Genomic DNA, 17,049 nt, shown 5'->3' with positions numbered 1-17,049 from the left:
TTAAAAATTCAAAGTAAACCGAATGTTCTAGAAACATTACTAAAAGAAATTCAGGATCCCTGGTTCTCTCTCATAAGACGTTTGGTAAGTTTCTTGTTTTCTTAGGCTATTTTGTTTTAAGAAACTTTTTTTGATCAAAGTGAAGAAATATTACTTGTATTTTTTAACTGAAATAACTTTTGTAGAAATTTACCAGTGTCATTATATCACTTTGTTGCTTTCTTCTTTTCTTCTTCACAACTGTAATATAGCCTGTATTGATCATAATGAAGTAAGGTAATGTTATAATTCACTAAAGATATAATTCATTGTCCTGAAAAAGTAGAATCTTGCACTTTCAGGATGTTTTCAGCTTTAAAATTCTAATTGTTTTAATTTTCTTTTACAGTATAATTGTTTGATATTCTTATATATAAAAGCCGAAATATAATTTCAAACTTTCATTTTCTTCTTTTAAATTAAGGTTTGGTGTTTGCTTGATTGGTGTCAGGAGGGAGGATAATAAAAACATTTTGCTGAATCCAGGTCCTCGCTACATTATGAATGCTTCCGATATATGTTTTTATATTAATATTACCAAAGAAGAGAATTCAGCGTTTAAGAACCAAGACCCGCAGAGAAAAAACAATGCACCAAGGTCGTTTTATCATGGACCTTCCAGACTGCCTGTACATAGCATCATTGCCAGCATGGGTGAGTATAAGTAAGTTTGCAATTACAGTCAGTTGCATTTTTAAAAAGAGAGAGAAGAAAAAAAGGAAATATAACTTAATTTTTTCCAAATTCCTAAATCAAATGTGCATTACGACTGGTATACAGAGGAACATTTCCAGGGGGTTAAATTGGCTAAAGACACAAACAGGATAATACAAAAAAAGCCAACGATTTTGTATTTCTGATAGCCGTGCAAGCACCTGGTGTATCTCTTGTAAATCATCCATGGAGGCTAGTTCCAATATTCTTCATTTTTGTCAAAATTGTCTTTCCATTTTTCATCAAGTTCTCCTCCAACTGGACTTCTGTGACACAAAGACAAAATAAAACAAATTGGAAAGCAATAAAGGCATCTAAATCAGCATAGGGTTCTAGATAATATTAATCATTTTCAGTCAGCCCAGCTGCTGGCTCCTGTCCTCGGCTTCATGCCGGGTGTGCCTTGGTCCGGTGGGGAGTGAACCACCTGCCTCTAAAGAGATTCCCTTCTCTGGGATTCTGTGCAGTTGTTGTGCATGATTCCTTGGGATTTCTATTTGAGACTACATCTGTTTCATTCTACCAAAAAAGAGATAAAAAAAGATTTTCTTAAGGTTTCTTACAAAACCATTGTAACTTACAGAAATATGGGTTATAGGAAATTATATCCTTTCCTTTGACATTTTAACTGATACTAACGTCTTCATTTAGTGACTTATCCTCTTTAATTCAATTTATTTTCCAAGTCCATCTCCCCCACCCCCTTAGTCACTTGATGGAGTGATAAATATGCTCTCTCTCTGTGACTCTGTCTCCCTTTTTTTGGGCCCTCCACCCTAACACCCCACCCCCATGCAAACACACACTGCCCCCTCAGACCCCAACATGTACACACTCGCACACACACATTTGAATCTTCTGCAATAATGTCTTCACCAACTCCTCAAAAGAGTCGCCTTCTACTGCACGGCAGGTCTCCAGGCTCATCGCCCCTCAAATCTCTCCCTATTCACTCTGAGATGTGTAGTCATTGGGTTATTCAAATTGGACGAAGCTTCCCTCCTTCATTCAGCATTCAATATCCCTTCCACTCCTTTTTTTTTGAATTTGTTTTTTCTAAAAAGCAGATGACACTGTTACCTTCTGATTTGTAAGGTTAAAATTCTGACTGCTGTCCAACTCTCTGCTCTCCTGTCTCAGACTTCATAAAATTGTATCAGATCTGACCTTACCACAGCTCTTACAGTCATTACATTCCATCATATCCCCTCTGAGAGTCCTCATGGTCCCTGCATCTCTGCCATTCTTTTGGGTTCTGAGGTATCCATGTCTGGTCTCCAAGCCACCATCTTTTTGCCCTTGAGTCTTTCTATATGCTGCAGTTGGATACATTTTAAGCTTGATTTTGATAATGCCATTCCTTTGAATAAATCATCCTAATAGCCTATTAGTATCCATTAGACAAAAAAATGTATGTTCTGTAATCTAGCACATTTTATAAATGATTACTGGATGTTCTCATGTGAAGAGTGAGAGTGACAATAAAAAGTTGGGACAGGCCATACAGTTGAAATTCAAGTAGAGTAAAATTGTACTTGTGGTTTAGAACTCGGGAGTGACCTGAAAAATACCAGAAATAGTGATAGCGGAAAGGGTAAAATAAATAAATGCAGCCTCATTACCAGTTATAGCAGGCCCATGCACGACAATGAAATGAAGGGGTGAGATTAGGTGAAACAATTGTGTTGGTGAATCAAGGAATCGGGAGATCAGAGTGTATGAGTGCTCATCTGTGTGTAGCATTCTGAAAGTGGGTAATGGTGAGCCAACCAACGTTGTGGACTGATGCTTGGTCTCTGATGCTTGGTCTTCCAAAACTTGTAGTGTTGGAAGGGCTAGTCCTCAGTGTTTCAGATTGTGATCATATTTGGAGATGGGATGTTTACAATGTAGTCAAGTTAAAGTATAGTCATTCCTGTTAGCCCTACTCCAAAATGAGCAGTGTTACAGGACGAGGAAATTTGGGCACAGATATAGTAGAGTGAAAATGATGTGAAAAGAGACCTATTCAGTCGTCTCCACCGTCTCTGATAGACACAATCAATTTCCTTTCTCCTGGACTGAAGAGATCTACAATTCCCAGAAAGACTTTAAGAAGTTATTTGGTAACTCTTTTCCATGATACCTTAATGAGACATTAAATTCGTTCAGTCTTTTTCCCCTTTAAAATATGTTTACTTCAAAGAAATTGAAACAACAGAGTATGGTATTTTAAGTTTCTATGCACATTAAAATTAATGTTTTGTGCTATAGAATAACACATAACAAATACACTTTTGTAATAGTACAGACTTACTTTTTCAGGGAAATGTCTACAAGAGAAGGGAATAATTAGCTTTCAGAACTACTGTTTCTTGATTATGATCATCTTAGCTTATTCAGACTTTCATGCACATGGCAAAGTCCTGATGGCTTCTCCTGCTTTGTTCTTTCAGGTACAGTGGCCATAGACCTACAGGACACAAGCTGTAGATCAGCAAGTGGCCCTACCCTGACTCTTCCTGTAGAGGGAGGTAAAGAGCTAAGAAGACCTAGTATTGCTCCTGTTTTAGAGGTTGCAGACACATCATCAATCCAAACATGTGATCTTCTAAGTGACCAATCAGAAGATGAGAACACACCAGATGAGGAAATCTCTTCAAATTTGGAGTATGTTTAGATACACTATGGTGTAATGTCATTTAATGTCTTTGCTAAGTAATTAAGTAATGTTTAGGTATCTTAAAAATAAGTGAGGAGTAATGCTGTTGCATTGTAGATATCCTAGAATCATTTCTTCATACTTCTGATGACCACTATCTCTCTTGCCTGCAAAGCATTCTAAGTTTCCAAGTTTCTAATTTTGATAAATGCATTCCCAGCCCTTCCACTTAATTATATTTTATTCTTTTTGGAATTCTTTAATCTTTTTTCTTATGCTTTTATTTTTAATTAATCGGTATTATTTTCTAGGATAGAGCTTGTAGGTGCAAGGATTTCTGCCTCCCTCTTCCTGCCCTCCTCCCCATTTTCCGTTTCCACTGTTTCCTCCGCATTTTCACAGTGGTATGCTCCTTTAATAACTGATACCACTTTAGCATCTTTCTCTGCAAGTGAATGGCATTATGGGTGAAGGCGAAGGTAGAAACATTAGTATCGCTTTGTCAAAGTGTATTTAACTTTCATTGGGAGTCCTCCTCGTATCTGGGAGTGGTGGTGCATGCTGCAACGTATTTTAAGAACATATTGACATCAGCTTCCTCTCCTCCTCCTCCCTCCTTTCCCCTCTCTATCTTCTTTCCTTGTCCTTTTCTGTCTTTTTAATTTGAGAAAACATACTTTAAAATTACATTGCATTTTAAAAAAAAGTCTTAATACGTCACAGTTAGCAATTTAACAAGTAAAAAGAGATAAGACCGTATGTTAGTGGGAATATAGGCAATGTCCATAAATAATAATTGACTGGAAAATGACCGTTTTACCTTATACAGTGAATTTAAATATTAGAGTAGCATACATTCTTTTGTTTTTCTTAAAAAGCAGATATTTTTATTTATTTGAAACAGACAGGGAGGGAGAGTGAAAAAGAGAGGAGGAGAGAGCTTGATTTTCCATCTGCAGTTTAACTAACCAGATGACCACAACAGCCGGAGCTGGGCCCGAGCGACTAGGCCGAAGCTGGGAGCCAGAAACTCCTTCTAGGTCTTGCAAGTGTCAGGGGCCCAAGCACGTGGGCCATCTTCTGTTCGTTTTCCCGAGACCATCAGCAAAGAGTTGGATCAGAAGTGGAGCACTATCACTCCAGCCAGCTGTAGTATGGAGATCAAGTGCTTCAAATAATAGCGCTGCCCACTAAGCCACAGGGTCAGCCCCAGTAGTATGGTATTCTTAATCATCGGGTTCACACAGCTATAGAACAAAGTTTTTTAAAGCTATATTTTTAGCAATACCTGTTCATATAGATATGTATTTCCTTTGTTTGTATTTTTTTAAATTTTAGCTGCCACATATGAGGGAGAAAACACAATACTTGTCTTTCTGGGTCAACTTTATTTCGCTCAATGTGATGAGTTACAGTTTTGTTCATTTTTAAAATAAGAATAGCTAGCAATCAGAATTCCTAAGATGTAAACCACCTAGTGCTAATTATAAGCTTTCTGTTATATTTATACCTACGACCTGTGATTGCTTTTATTCTATACCCATAGAGGAGTTAATCAGTTGTTCAGTGACATGTAAATGCAGCCTGCTCCACTAAGCATTCTCTGCTTAGCTCGGCTTTTATTGGTCTTTTTTAAGTAGCATATATCAATGATAATTTCTCTTCATGAAAAAAACAGGTATCACCTCCCTTTTCTAAGCTGTCATAGTAATACAGTGCCACTCTGTGTAATAATCACATTTCAACCTGATGTAGAGCTTGTGTGTGTTTTATTCCGCATATCACATTGACATCCCTAGAGGAAAGTGCTGGGGCCCACAATTTGACTGGGAAGTCTGGAAGAATGTTGTTTCTGCCAGTTCCACCTTATGCTGTTTGTGTTTAAATGTTTAATTAAACATTGACCTATAATTTTCATACCTATAAATGCATTTTGATTACTATCTCATTTGTTTATATGAAGGAAAGTTGAAATACGAGAGGAAAGTGCTATGGAAGTTCTTCCTGCATAGTATAAACCAGTCAGCAGTATTACTGGCGATAATGGCATTTGTCAAACACAGATAGGAAAAGATTTGAAAACTAGAGTCTGCTAGCAAATGGTATTTTGAGATGTGATTGAAATTTTTCCTCGTGCTTACTTCTGAAATAATTTAGAAGTGCAAGTATTTTATGTTTAGAATGTGAAAAATATATTGAAATACTGGCATAGATTATATACTTCTTTTTTTTTTTTTTTTTAAAGATTTATTCATTTTATTACAGCCAGATATACACAGAGGAGGAGAGACAGAGAGGAAGATCTTCCGTCCGATGATTCACTCCCCAAGTGAGCCGCAACGGGCCGATGCGCGCCGATCCGATGCCGGGAACCTGGAACCTCTTCCGGGTCTCCTATGCGGGTGCAGTGTCCCAAAGCATTGGGCCGTCCTCGACTGCTTTCCCAGGCCACAAGCAGGGAGCTGGATGGGAAGTGGAGCTGCCGGGATTAGAACCGGCGCCCATATGGGATCCCGGGGCTTTCAAGGCGAGGACTTTAGCCACTAGACCACGCCGCCGGGCCCAATATACTTCTTTTTTTTAAGACATTTTTCATTTTACTTAAAAGAGCCAGAGAAAAAAGGAGAGAGAGAGAGAGAGAGAGAGAGAGAGAGAGAGCGCGCGCGAGAGAGAGAGAGACAGGGAGAGAGATGTCTCCCATGACTGGTTTCCACACCAAGTGGCCACAATGGTCAGTGTGGGGCTGATTAGAAGCCAGGAGCTTCTTCTCAGTTTCCAGTGTAGGAGCAATGGCTCAAGGCCTCGGACCGTTAGCAGGGAGCTGAATTGGAAGTAGAACAGCTGGAACTTGAAATGGTACCCATATGGGATGCTAGCGACAGAGTGGAGGATTAGTTTTCCAAGTAGGTTGTTACCCCCTCCATGCCTGCTTCTGAATGTGCAAAATGTGCTTTGACCTCTGAGCCAATGATATGAGGAAAACAGTTTCAGGTAAGTCTGACATAGTAGGTGAATTAATTAAAATTAAGAACTTCTTTATTGGATTAAGGAGTACTTCTTTCATGAAATTTTTCTGTAATTCCTAATTTTCCTTTTTGTTACTACCTGTTGGAAATTTCATTTTCAAAATATGGTGTATATATATATATATATACTATGGAATACTAGTCAGCCATAAAAAACGGCATTGTGTCTTTTGCAATAAAATAGATGCAATTGGAGACTATTATTTGTAGTAAAAGATGTCACTTTGAAAAATACAAGAAGGAAATGGTACAATGGCTCATTGGCTCATCTTCCTACTGGAAGCACTGGGATCCCATGTGAGTGCCAGTTCATGTCCCAGCTGCTTTACTGTGCATCCAGCTCCCTGCATATATTTTGGGAAAGCAGTGGAAAATGGTCCAAAATCTTGGGACCTAGTAACCATATAGGAAACTTGAAGGAAACTCCTGGGTTGGAATTGGATCAGCTCAACTATGGCCCTTGCAGACATTTGGGGAGTGAAGCAGTGGATGCAAGATATTTTTCTCTCTCTCCTTCTCTTTGTAAATCTTCCTTTAAATAAAAACAAATAAAATGTTAAAAAAGCTCACAAGTGTCATTTTTTTTGTAGTATGTGACGATAGATAACATAAGTGCATAGAAAAAAATGGTCATTGTAGTTATGATTTTAGTGCCTGTGGAACTGGGGTCTTCCTACTTTTTACTTGTTCCAAGTTATGATCTGTGGCCATTGTAAGTCTGTAGTATAGAGTGGGTTAAAATTATATCTTTGCAAAAGTCAGTGAATAAAGAGGAAGGAGAGCGAGATATTCCAAGTGGGATTGTCTTCCTGGAACTGTACCTATGGAGTTCATAACATGCATTATGTTTATAGCAATAAAAACACCATCAGCAACAAGAAAGTCCTATTTTCAATGTCAGTATAGCCACTGAAATGTGCATTTTAATGTACATTAAAAATGTACATTTGGCTGTTTTTTTTCCCAAAAGTCAATGAAGAAATTGGGTGCCTTTGAGAATTTCCTAAGCGTGATTACATAAACTAGACAATTTTGCTCTCTTTGATTATGCTTTTCTGAGTAATGACAAAGTGAGTCGTAGCACATCTCATTTTACATGTCCTTTGCAAAAATTAACATTAGTATTTATTAAGTATATGTCTAAATCTTCTAAGCCGAGAGATGGCAAACTACTAGAAATGAATGACTCATCAGTATTTGGGGCTTTGTCATTCCATTCACAATCACTTCGCTCTGTGCGGGAGCAGCAGAGCCATTTTGCACAAGATAGAGCTAGAGTACGGCAGTGTTCCCTGCTGTATGGAGCATGCCTTATACTTTACAGACGCTTGCAAAGGCTTGGACTTAGATGCCAGTTCCGTCTCATGTGGAGTGATATTATTCTTTTTACTTTTTTAGCTGTTGAAGAATGCAAAAACTATGATGAGCTGGTAATGAGCCAGATTTGGTCCCTGTGATGTGGTATGCACACCAGTGTTCTAGACTTTCATGTTTATCAAAATGTAAATGCAGCATAAGGAGTTAGGGGGTTTTACTTTTTGTCAAGGGAAAGGAATGTGAATGCCTTAGCCAAGGGTAACATCTCGCCTTGTTTGCAGGTACGCTAAAGGCTACCCACCATATTCTCCTTATATAGGAAGTTCACCCACTTTCTGTCATCTCCTTCAGGAAAAAGTGCCATTTTGCTGCTTAAGATTAGATAAGGTAAGCATGTTTTGCTTCTGTTTTCTGCCGAATCAACATTAGGACTTTCTAAGATTTCATATAGTTCAGTGTTTGCATGTTATTTTGATTAAAATAGGTTAAAGAGGCATTATTATCTAAGTATTAGTTTAATTACATGAATTCCTAAATTGGTCTGAATGCTCTATTCTTTTCTAAACTGTAAATGAATCACTCAGTCATGTTTTTAAGGAGGAATATGGAGAGAAATCTCCAACATAAATGCCTTCAGTATTCCAAAGCCCCCACATTGCTTCGGCTAATGTGCATTAGTGATGTCACCATCTTTGCTTTAGATGACGTTGTGAGGTTCCCTGATCTGATGACTTGTCTCCGTGTAAGACACAGATGTATGAGATACTAGACAAGAGAAGTATCTCCCCTAGCATCCCCTGTCTAAAACTTTTGTTCTGCTTGGATGTTCTGGGGAAGTCATCCAGAAAAAAAAATCCCCAAGAAGGCCAGCAAGTCGATCCTGATCACAACACGGTCATTGTGCTGGACCTGTATTTGTGCGTCTGAGGAATGAGAAAACAGGATTTATTTTTTTAAAATTTATTTATTTTTTATTGCCAACTCAGATATACAGAGAGGAGGAGAGACAGAGAGGAAGATCTTCCGTCCGATGATTCACTCCCCAAGTGAGCGCAATGGCTGGTGCTGTGCCGAGCCGAAGCTGGGAACCAGGAACCTCTTCCGGGTCTCCCCACGGGTGCAGGGTCCCAAGGCTTTAGGCTGTCCTCAACTGCTTTCCCAGGCCACAAGCAGGGAGCTGGATGGGAAGTGGAGCTGCTGGGATTAGAACCAGCACCCATATGGGATCCTCGCGTGTTCAAGGCGAGGACTTTGGCCGATAGGCCATGGCGTCAGGTCCAGAAAACAGGATATCAACTTGCCACAATCCTAGCCATGTGCTTTAGATTTTACCATACAATTTCAAATTAGAGTTAATATCTGGCTTTTCACTCACAAACTATGCAGCTTGGGTATTATGTCAAAAATAAGCTTCAGTTTTTCTTCTATAAAATGAGTATAATTTAAGTTTGAATCTTTTATGACTACATAAATCAATGCATGCTTAGAGCAGTGCCAAGGACTTGAAAATTACATGAATTCTTAGTACATTTTACCAATATTTCACGATTTTATGTGATGATCTTTTAAAATTTGGCTATTATCATTTTGAGGAAGGTATTAACAGAATATTAAGAAATCCCTGCCTCAGCATATTCATTTGTCCCCACTGGAGGAAGGACCTCATCTCTCAAGGCCTTTTTATGCTGATATTCTGAAGCATTTGCTATTTCTAAACAGTCCATGGTTTGGATAATATTAGTGCATCCTAAGTTCCTTCTAAGGAAATTCTGTATGATCATTTCCAAGCTTATTTTTTTCTATGACTAACATTTTACTTATAAAACATTTGTTGTTTTTCTTAGATTCCTAAAATAATCATCTAAGGCACCACAACACCTGAACTACTTGCTGATGAACCTTATTTCTTTTTCTATATGCAGTTAAAAACAAAATATTAACAAAATATTTGGAGACCTAAGAGCAGAAATTATTTACCTCTACAAGCAGAATCCGATTTACTGAAGAACTAAACTTTGAGTTAGTAGAGAGGTGATGTAGAGTCTGCTACAGTCAGTGACTGAGTATTAAATGTGTCTCTACTATTTTCATAAAGCACATTTTCTGAGTGTGGCCTACTAGCTGGTGATGACTGGGATTATTCATTATATAGGTAGCAGGAGGCTGGAAGGCAGTGATCTGCTTTACTAATGAAAATCTAGTTTGAGCTTATGAGATGCGATTTTTCGGCTAGCTGTACTGTGCTTGGGAAGTTTGTTTTTGGGTTCATGTTGCACAGCTCATTCCAAACCAGTATCAATCAGCAAACTGGTGTATTTGTCAGGGTTTGCCAGCAGTATATTCTCTATTTCCTCTCCTTTTTTCTTGCTATGACTTTTATTACCTCCAAGTCTCTTTTACATTTTTTCTTTATCTGTCGCATCCGTGTTGAAGTTCTAAATAATCCAAACGTCTTTCCACCATGAGTCTCTTCTTTAACCTTTCTATTACTGATGGTTTATTTAAAATTTTCCTCTTGAAATGTGAGGTTATAGGGTGAGAGAGAAAAAGGCAGAGAAGAGAAAGAGTGAGAGAGAAAAGGAGTAAAGGGGGGGCACAGCGACGATTCCCATCCACTGGTTCACACTGCACAAAAGACTGTAATACCTGGCGCTACGCTGTGCCGAAGCAAGGGACCTTGAGCTCCTTCTTGGTCTCCCTCATGGGTACCGGGGCCCAACATTTGAGCCATCTTCCACTGCTTTCTCAGGCACATTAACAAGGAGCCAGATCATATGTGGGACAGCTGGGATGCCAGCATGTTGAGGCTTAATTCATTACACTGTAATGCTGGCACCCATGAATGCTTTAGAGTGACCTTATTTCTTCATATGCCCTCATATTCTGCATGTATCAATAACTCTCCAAGAACCTTTGCAGTAGTGCTTCGTTATCCTCTTCTTTATCATATTCTTTGTCATCCATTTTCTGTTTTTAATGACTTAAATCCTCCTTCAGGGCTCATTTTTCTTCTTCCTAGATGAAAAACCTTCCTTTGAAAATTTGCTAATGAAATTCTGCTAATGGCCAGTTCTCTCAATTACGGTTTCCCTTGAAATGTTTTGCCCACAATCTTGAAATACAGCTTTGCCTGTTGTCCAATTTCAAGCTATTCTCTTTCACTTTCTGTACTTTAACAACTTTATTTATGGCCTTCTGTGGTCCACATCAGTGTAGGAAAGTCAGCCATAATTCTCTTTACTGTGTTTCATGAGGCATCTCTCCCGTTTCTGTAGAAACTTTTGAGAGCCCCTTGTCTTAGTGGTTTTGTACCTTCACTGCCCAGTGCGTGACTGTGCCATTCTTTGTGTTTATTTACACTGAGACTCTGTGTTTCCTGAAACTGAAGATCTTTGAGTTTTACTACTTTGTTAATGAAGAGGCTATAAAACAAGTGAATATAAGGAATATTCAAGGAAAGAGTATGAGTCACAAATATCGAGGAAGGCACAAAGCCAACAGGTCTTTAACAAGTCTTTGGAAGTATTCCAGTGTGGATAAATTATACTCAGAATTTGGGGATTTTATTCGGTAGAGGTCTTAAGGTGCTACTTGCAATGTTCAGATCAAACCTGGCCTGTTTTGTATTTTTCATTAGTGGCTATCTTTAAAAAATGAATAAATAGAGAAAAAATAATATATGTTATCCATGGCAGTGGATTTTAGTTGATCACTAAATAATGGACGCATGTTGCCATGGCCCAAACTGGTTAACTTTATGTAGGTGGAGATAAATTTCTTATTGATTTGAGATTTCTGGCTGAGAACCTGATTCCAGAATTTTCGGAGAAAGGGTATGCTAAAGTTCACTGCTTAATTTTAGGAAGGACATTTCTTGACCAGAATGAGAATGTATAGATGAAGAAAACAAGATTGTGTATGATTTCCACAGATGGAAGCAATGTCTCAGCCAACATCATTAAAGCAACACATGAAACAACTAACATCATAACGGAACCAGTGATTATCAGTAAAGTGTTGAATTAGAGGGCAACCCACATCCTAACTGATCAAAACTTTCCCCTCAAGCATTATTGTCTTCCTTACCTATAGTAATCTGGCCTTGTTGTAGACCTCAGTATAGTTTTGTTGAATTGTTACGAACTCCCAGTTTGTACTTTCAGTTTTTCCTCAGGCCAAGTCATTTTCCTTGGGATTGCCTCATGGGGAGGAATTAGGGTGATGTCTTTGGCAGACAGAGCATATAAATTACTGTGAAAACACTGAACATTAATATATGGTAAAGTTTAAATACAATTCTAATCATTATCATAGAGTCTAAGGATAGTGCCAAGTTCCCAAGTAAGTTCTTTACGGTTAAAGTAAGGCATTCAGTGTTAATATATACAGTGTAACAATATATAGGTCAAAAGCAAACACATCTCTGGAGTCAAGCTGTTTGGGCTGTCCTTTTCAGGGACTCAAGAAGAGTGCACATTCATTCAGGATTCTTGTCAGGTGCATGACTGAGATATGAAATGGATGTTCCGGTGTTCCTCCTTTCATTTTAGCAAGGTGGTAGGAAATAAACGATAGTTGATGGGCCTTCTCTGTGGAGACTGTAAATGCAGGAGCCCTTTCTTTGATTCAGTTCCTGATCTTTGTATAATAAGAGTTCACCAGGAATTTAGTGCTTTTAGTTGCAAGCTCCTGCTTTTAGGAGCTGCTTTCCCCTCTGTAACCCAGGATAATTGAACAGCTACAGTTACCAGACTGTCTACCCAAGTTATACTTTTTCTTCTTAGAAGGGTAGTTAGAAGGATGTCACTTACATGATAGTCAAAATCCTAAGGTATGGTTTAAAGAGCTTTTTGAAACAAGTAGAAAAGCATGAAGAGTTTGAGTGTGTTTTGTATTGCACTCTTGTATTTTATTTGGTCAGGTCTTTTGCTTTCTGAATAATATTGGGCAATAAAACAACCTCAGCCACCGATTTCCCTCCAGCTTCCCAGGCATCAGCATTTGTTTTATCCAAATGAGCTGCCGATTTCTTCCACTCTGTTACTCTCAAGCGTGCTTCAGATTGAGTTTCCAGTGCCAACTAAACCTACTGACACAGGTCAGAAGATCCAGGTAGTAAGTCTGAAGAGTAATTTAGACTTTTACAAAGCCACTTAGTAAGTCCTGGTTTTCCTAAGGAAGTCCTGTGAAAAAGATTCTAATTCTGTTTCTGGTGAGGAGTGTTACTTGATTCTCTGTGTCCACTAAACTCTTCACCCAGATTCTCAGGGTTTTCGTTAATGGTAAGTGTGGGTGGAGGGAAAGGGCCAAAGTGCGGTCAGGATAAATCACGGTGGGGAGTGACAGTCTCGGGAGGAAGTGCGGGGGATGAAGCAGGCGTGCGGGGGAAGGGTGGGTGATTTTCCTGCTGCAGCTTCAGTTGTCTGGTAAAGCTCACGTACACATGCATCTGTCTGCTTCCTGCACGACGTTCATTGAGCGTCCATGGCTTTTGATGTCCCAAAGTGTCAGTCAAAGCCACCTTCCAGTTCTCGATCTTTGATGAAGTACCTACCATTTCCAGTTTTGACATACAAAAAGTTAGTTTTGGGTTATCCGATGTTCCTGTTTTGGGAAATTTAAGATTTATATCATGCTTTATAAGACTGAATTCGTTGGCACATAATGGCATAATAGTTACCTAACATGCAGTCTGCTGGTGGAAATGCATTGATACTTCTTTGTTCTGCAGATTTTAAAATCTGAGGACTACTGAATTGCCTCAAACTAAAACCTTATGTTGTTGATAGGAGTGTGGTACTCTGGGGAATGTGACTTGTGCACATGCCTCAGTCTTCTGTACACAGAATCTGCATTTCTGAGAGGGCTCCAAGTGCAAGGTGACCAGTGCTCATACGCACTTCCCTGATGTGCTTACTTGAAATTTCTGGTTGGATTTTTCTGTAGGGTTGCTGCATATCATAGGTAATCACCCCCTTGCCACTGCCTTAGGCCCGTGGTTATCCATTGGTGCCTTTTGGCTTGCAGGAGCCGGAGTTCCAGCTTTAAAGAGCTGACACACGCAGTCTCTCATGTTTCCCAGCAAAGATAAGAGACAGCTCAAGCCGGCTCTTCGTTTAATCACAGAACACTGTGATGACCAGAGAGGGAAGACTGCTTCGATAGAAGCATGACTTATAGCTCTGAAAAAATATTCATATTTTCTGAAAAAGATATACAGAAACTAGCCAAGTGTATACCTGGTGGACTATAAACCATACAAGGAGGGTCTGGAGCTCTACGAGAATGTAGCATTCCCTCCAGAGAGAAGTCGAAGGCTGCATATTCACAGGCTGCCGGTGTTGGTACCTGTGTGAGTTATGACAGCTGGGGGTTTCCGAGTCTTCTCTGACCCCACACTGCTTGCCAGCAAATCGTCAGTGGAAATAAACAGGCTCTAGAAAAAAGTTCAAGGATTATTCAACATAGATTATTCATGGTCTAGTTCCAGGAGACACAAGCCCAGCTACTTTTCAGGAGAGTTAGGGAATGTTTCAAAGTGTCCTAAATATAGTCAGAATTTCTGAAAAATTCAATGATAGTAGATTTTTCTTGATCATTATTCAGTGGATGCACATTGGCTTGGAGAGAAGAGACAGGCTTCAGGGAAGCAAATTTCTCACAGGTTGGAGAATTCTTTTTAAAAGTTAGAGACTATCCTCAGTCAATATTTCCTTGGATCAGGCCTTCTGCTGATAATCTCTTACCCATTTTTTGCAATTGTTCTTGTTAAACATACTCTGGATCTTGCTATACTAACTTGGAAGCCTTTCATTTTTTTTTTCCGATCTGATTTCCTTCTGCTACTGTCTTGCGTTTTAAGCATTACCTTCCACCGTTCTGCAGACAGCTTTTCAAATGATTACTTGTGTGATTTAAATAGTCTTCTGGGTTACAATGTGTAGTTTTAGAAGACATGCAAAAATAGGTACAGATATCATTGTTTCAACTTTTCTTGGATAGTTTAATAGCTTCCTGTTCTTCTTCATACTTTAATCACTTTGTCTTCTTTCTTTAGGCATTTTATGCTTGTGCATTTTCTGTTCTGAATCTCATATCAGCAGAGTTTACAGTCTTATTCAGTCTAATTATTTTGTTCATTGCTTCGCTTCCTCATGGTGCTTGTTCCCAACCAGTGTCTGTAACTTTTATAAAGGAATCATAGCAAAGAATGTTCTAGAGGTGATGAATCCACAGAGAACCAAATAACTCCAACTGTAACAAAAACAAATCCATGTAGATACACAAAGATGAAAGAGCAAGCTGCCGAAGTAGTTTTCCATGCTTATAAACAAGCTTAGTGTAGTGTTGGTTTAGTATCTCCAATTCCAGCAAATTCTAGACTCCCAGGAAATAACAAAATACCCTTTGTATTGTTCTTGCTCTTGTCATTGCTATTATTATTTTACTTAAGAGAATTTGCATTATTATTTTACTGTATCATTTATGCATTTAGAATGGGATTATTTTTTGCTTTTTGTTTCTTTCTAAATGTATCATTTTAGATATTCAGTAGTGAGATGTTCCTATGCTACTTATTTTTCAACAATTTTAGTGGGGTATAAATGGCATTTCTTTGTATAATTTTTCTTCTCTAGAGTTGCCAGCATAACTACTATGAGGACGCAAAAGCCTATGGATTCAAAAATAAACTAATTATAGTTGCAGCTGAAACAGCTGGAAATGGATTGTATAATTTTATTGTTCCTCTCAGGGCATATTATAGACCAAAGAAAGAACTTAATCCTATAGTACTGCTGTTGGATAACCCGTAAGTACATTTTAAAATAGACAAACCACAGAAGTGTTTTCAGTCTTGTATTATGTGCAAAAAGTAATTTAACTTGATGGTGGTATTTTAAATAAGACACATTGTGGTACAAGGTTCACTGGGAGACATATTCTATGTTGTACTAAAGAGAATCATTGAGTATGGTTATGTTTCAGAATGTCTGCTTTAACTTTCTTGGAATACTGTGAGAATTTTATATAAAGCTATCTTGCAGATCTTTATCTGCTCATAATATCAGGCTGTCGAAAGAATTTTGACAATTTTCCTTCAGATAATCAAGTAGACTGTAAACTCTCTGCCAAACCTGGATTGTATTTGAGTATTCTTAAAGAACTTTTAGTTATTAGAAAAGAATGTGCTGATGTGCTGTTGCCTGTGAGGCATATGGCACCAGCACACACTGATGTGCACCCGTGTTAACACATACACACCTTAACGCAGTAAAAGTATACTTGGCCATTTGCATGCATTCTGAAATATTGAATTGGTTTAGTTCTGTTAATGAAATTACACATTTCAGATTTTTTATTTTTACAGAGTTATGTGTTTATTTGAACGCCATAATTTACGGACTATTTAAATCTCCCGTGTGCAGATTTATTCAAGCGTCCAGAGCAGCTGAATCTCGGCCAGGCTAAAGCCAGACCCTGGAGCTCTGTCCAGGTCTCTGCCTGAGCCCAGGGGCCCAGACATTAGCAGGGAGCTGGATCAGAAGCAGAGCAGCCAGATTTTGAATCCCTGTTGGCTTGGGATGCCTGCTTCCCAGAGGTGCAGCAATGCTGGCTGCTCCAAGTTCTTATGCAAATAGTAACATAGGACATTGCATCCAGGTGCTAAAGCAATTTTATTCTAAAATTATAATTAAAAATTATAATAATTAGTAGCAGGTGATTCTTAGATTATTACGCTGTTTTAGAATCCACCCACACTGCTCATTTATTCAAACATCATGCAAATTTTAGTTTAAATGAATTCAAGTTTGTTGCCTTGTCTTTGCCTTTTTAACAAGTTTCGCGCAACAGAGATAACTAATTTGTGATCATTTTTACAGTACTGGCACTGACTGTACTGTTACGACGATGCTCATTACTGGCTGTTTCTGGCAGCATCATCACAGTGAGCGTTACCTTTGAAAGTTGAGCACATCTGAGATGTTTCCAGATGATGGATTTTCTGTCCTAATGACACAGTGCCCATTTCTGTACCTTTCTGGCATAGAAGCGAAGGGGGCATGCAGGATGGGGTGAGGTTGGTTGGTGTAGAAAAACTTTGTTTTAAGTGTTCTTTTATAAAAAAAAAATATTTTTCATGATGGAGTTCCATAGCACAGGGATATCCACTCTCCCCATTATACCCCTCCACATACACACACTGTTTTTTCCCACATTATTACAATAGTATAGTCCTCCAGCAGCAGTAAGTCTATCTTTCTGTGACTTAAGTGCATCATGACATTGTGGGTATAGACAATGGTAGAAATT

At 38.6% G+C, this 17,049-nt stretch overlaps 1 protein-coding gene across 2 annotated transcripts in view; it reads left to right on the top strand.

Annotated features, from left to right (window-relative positions):
* Positions 1–17,049, top strand: part of KCNT2 (potassium sodium-activated channel subfamily T member 2) — a 354,431-nt gene that overhangs the window by 258,209 nt on the left and 79,173 nt on the right. For both annotated transcript variants that reach the window (XM_012929978.2, XM_058668959.1), the window contains exons 16-19: positions 464–693; positions 3,189–3,402; positions 8,019–8,124; positions 15,375–15,547. In XM_012929978.2, the coding sequence (XP_012785432.2) occupies positions 464–693; positions 3,189–3,402; positions 8,019–8,124; positions 15,375–15,547 (723 nt within the window). The remainder of the gene's footprint in view (positions 1–463; positions 694–3,188; positions 3,403–8,018; positions 8,125–15,374; positions 15,548–17,049) is intronic.

Source organism: Ochotona princeps, chromosome 10 (assembly GCF_030435755.1).
Source record: "Ochotona princeps isolate mOchPri1 chromosome 10, mOchPri1.hap1, whole genome shotgun sequence".
NCBI lineage: Eukaryota > Metazoa > Chordata > Mammalia > Lagomorpha > Ochotonidae > Ochotona > Ochotona princeps.
The sequence above is the reverse complement of the archived record's forward strand: the minus strand, read 5'-3'. Positions and strand labels throughout refer to the sequence as shown.